The 3,598-nt window shown below is 39.4% G+C and overlaps 1 protein-coding gene across 1 annotated transcript; it reads right to left on the bottom strand.

Moving 5' to 3' along the window:
- Window positions 1-2,812: 2,812 nt before the first annotated feature.
- LOC127102295 (uncharacterized) lies at window positions 2,813-3,223 on the bottom strand. Its single transcript, XM_051039679.1, has one exon. It carries the CDS (start codon window positions 3,221-3,223, stop codon window positions 2,813-2,815), a length of 411 nt encoding a protein of 136 aa, XP_050895636.1.
- Between the last annotated feature and the right edge of the window lie 375 nt (window positions 3,224-3,598).

The following is a 3,598-nucleotide window of genomic DNA, read 5'->3' as shown; positions in this document are numbered from 1 at the left end:
ATGGTCAGACTGAGAGGACGATTCAGTCACTGGAGGATCTTTTGAGGGCTTGTGTTTTGGAAAAGGGAGGTGCTTGGGATTGTTATTTACCTTTGATTGAGTTTACCTACAACAATAGTTTTCATTCGAGCATTGGTATGGCACCGTTTGAAGCTTTGTATGGTAGGAGATGTCGGACACCTTTATGTTGGTATGAGTCCGGTGAGAGTGTTGTGGTTGGACCGGAGATTGTTCAACAAACTACGGAAAAGATTAAGATGATTCAGGAGAAGATGAGGATTGCTCAGAGTCGTCAGAAGAGTTATCACGACAAGAGGAGGAAGTCACTTGAGTTTCAAGAGGGAGATCATGTGTTTCTTCGTGTTACTCCGATAACTGGGGTTGGTCGAGCTTTGAAGTCGAAGAAGTTGACACCTCGATTTATTGGTCCTTATCAGATTTTGGAAGGATAGGGGAGGTAGCCTATCGTATCGCTTTACCGCTGTCACTTGCGAATTTGCATGAGGTTTTTCATGTGTCTCAGTTGAGGAGGTACATTCCTGATCCGTCGCATGTGGTCCAAGTAGATGATGTACAGGTGAGAGATAACCTGACTGTTGAAACATCACCTATGAGGATCGAGGATCGAGAGTTGAAGCAGTTGCGGGGTAAAGAGATTGCTTTGGTAAAGGTAGCTTGGGGAGGACCAGCAGGTGGCAATGTGACTTGGGAACTTGAGAGTCAGATGAAGGAGTCTTATCCAGAGTTATTCGCTTGAGGTATGTTTTCGAGGACGAAAACTCTTTTAGTGGGGGAGAGTTGTAACACCCCGATAAAATATGATAATTATTTAATTTAAGTTAATAGTATATTATGATGATAATATGAATGAAGGGTATTATTTTTCAAAATGAAAGATAAACCATTCATATACATTATTATTAGTATATTTATTAATTTAATTAAATAATTGGAATATTATTGGATTATTATTATTGGAATAAAAAAGTTGGAATTGGAACGATTTTTGGAATCAGTAAAGAGTCCCATTTAGTAAAAAGGTTTTACACGTGAAAACAGAGAAGCGACTAAAAAGTGGAAAAATGGCAAAAAGGAAGAGCAAGAGAAAAAGGGTTGAAGAAGGGAAAAGCTTGAAGTTAAAGGATTTGCCGGATTAACTCAGGTAAGGGGGGGTTTATCATCGTTTAATGGGCATTATGGGTTAACATGTAATGGGTAGTAATAAGCCATTGAATTGACTCTAATCAGGATGATGAATGCTGCAAATTGTGAACTTATGGATGAATGAGATATGAGTTTATAATTGAAGAAAATTCGTAGGAATTAGATGTAATAAGGTTAGAAATTGTGAAATTGAATGGGTATGATCTGTGTTAGATAATATGAACGAATGCTGTGTAAAAAAAATTAGACTGTGGGAGGTTGGATTTGAGAAATCTCGTAGCAGAGAAAAACCCATAGCAGATCTGGAATTTTGGTTTCTGGTCATACGCGTATGACACTAGGCCATACGCGTATGAGATGGCCTGGAGGGGAGGAGACTGGTGCTGATACGCGCCATACGCGTGTACTTACGCGTAGCCTGTGAGTGGTACGCGTATGGGGTGAGGCCATACGCGTATGAATGAAGAAGATGATGTTCTAACGTAGTTTTGTCTCTGTTGGTACGCATATGGGAGAAGTGGTACGCGTATCATACGCGTATGAGACATGCCATACGCGTATGGGCTTGGCCAGGAAATGTGCCATACGCGTATGGGCATGAGGCATACGTGTATGGGCAGAAGTTTGATTTTTCTGAGCTGTTGTTGTGCAGTTTTAGTCGTTTCAGCTGAGTGATGTAATTTAGCTGATGTATGATATAGTAGGGATCATTTCCCGTTGTTTTGAGCAGTATAGGTATTAGTAGAGTGTGCTAATACTGTGATTTATTATTTGGCATGACATGATATGATTCTGTGATAAATATTGCTGATGATGTATGATGGTATGCATAATGCTGTGAATATATCTATTATGTATGCAATTGTGGATGGACTGTTTATGGCTTAGAGTGTGAGCATATGTCCATTGTGGGTTGTTGTTGATGTTTGCATGCTAGGTGATTTAGCATGCATATCATAGCCTTTATGGTGGTAGCTAATTCCCATGGTGAGGAATTAGTGAGGGAGTCACTAGGTCTCAAATGAGTGGGACTAGTGAGCTTGGTAGCCGTATCTGGGTTTGATCGGTGAGGTTGAACTATGTGTTCACGAATAGTCGGTACCGCATGCATGGAGTCTCATTTCATAATGTATGTATGGCGTATAATATGAATGGATGTATTCCAATATTATACGTGTGTTTTGTGTTTGTGTTGAGTATGATTATGAGTTGATGTTGCTGTTGCTGAATGTGTGATATGATTAGGGTGATGAATGTGTTAATTTACTTAGCATTATATGGTATTTTATAATTCTTATTATATCGATTGAGGAACTCACCCTTACAACTATGTTTCAGGTAACGAGCAGTGATTGAGTAGAAGCTAGTGCTTGGAGTCTAGTGTAGTTCCTTAGTGGGTCATGCTCTGGTATATGTAACATCGGGACGGGATGTTTTACTTTGTTTTCATTCTTGGTTGTCGAACAATTTTACATGAAATGTGTTACATGGTTTGCATGTTGTTAGATTTCTATCCGCTGCGAATTGTGCAATGTTTTATTTTGATTAATAAATGAGCATGACAAGTTATTTTGGTGAATGGTGTGAAGTGTCAAGTGTGACACCCTGAAATTGCATATCTACTCTGATTCATATTTTGTTGTTTTAATTAATTATTGGGGTATTTAAGAAGGGTGTTACATCCAACACTTAGCAGACTGCACTTCGTTCTAGGTACATAAAGTACATATTTGATCATAGCTTTTCCTTCATTGCTCCTTTGAATAACTATGTCGTTAGTACCTTCTACTTGCAACAAGCTATTATCAGCAAGTTTAACCTTGCTCTTCTTCGACGAGTCGAAATATGCTAACCACACTTTTCGACCAGCCATGTGATTCGAACAACCCGAGTCGAGGAACCAGATCTTGGAGTCGACACGGTCATCTACAACTACAGCCATAACCACCATATCTTCAAAATCATTTGAATCTTTGCGTGCAAGTATTGCTCCTTCCTCCTTGCATTTTATAGCTTCCTTGTCTTTATTGTACCAATAAATCTTGGAAAGTGACTCCATTTTTCATAGTTATAGCATTGCACACCTTTTTTTCTCCTTGTCTTTCTGATAGGAGTTTCCTTATCCTCTTTTCGAGGATTCAGAAGCCCTATCATCGACTTTATGCTTTTGAGGGTTCGACCAAGTCTTCTTGCTCTAAGTCTCGTGTCATTTGCCTTTGAACTTGTCGGAACCACCATGCTTCTTCCAATCCCGAGCCTGCAGTGCTTGTATCGAATCTTGAACCCATATCCTTTCGACAATCCTAATCTTATGCGCCTCAAATGAACCAACCAATCTTCCAGTTTCAGGGTTTCAAGATTGTTGGATTCTTGAATAACTACGATAACGTGATCAAAGTGAGAGGTTAACGTGCACATTATCTTCTCAACTATC

The sequence above is a fragment of the Lathyrus oleraceus genome, chromosome 7, assembly GCF_024323335.1.
Source record: "Lathyrus oleraceus cultivar Zhongwan6 chromosome 7, CAAS_Psat_ZW6_1.0, whole genome shotgun sequence".
NCBI classification, from domain to species: domain Eukaryota; kingdom Viridiplantae; phylum Streptophyta; class Magnoliopsida; order Fabales; family Fabaceae; genus Lathyrus; species Lathyrus oleraceus.
Note: the sequence above shows the minus strand (reverse complement) of the source record. Positions and strands in the feature narration are given on the sequence as shown.

Coding starts and splice junctions, on each gene's coding strand:
- LOC127102295 (XM_051039679.1), bottom strand. CDS start 3,223: ATGGAGTCACTTTCCAAGATTTATTGGTACAATAAAGACAAGGAAGCT.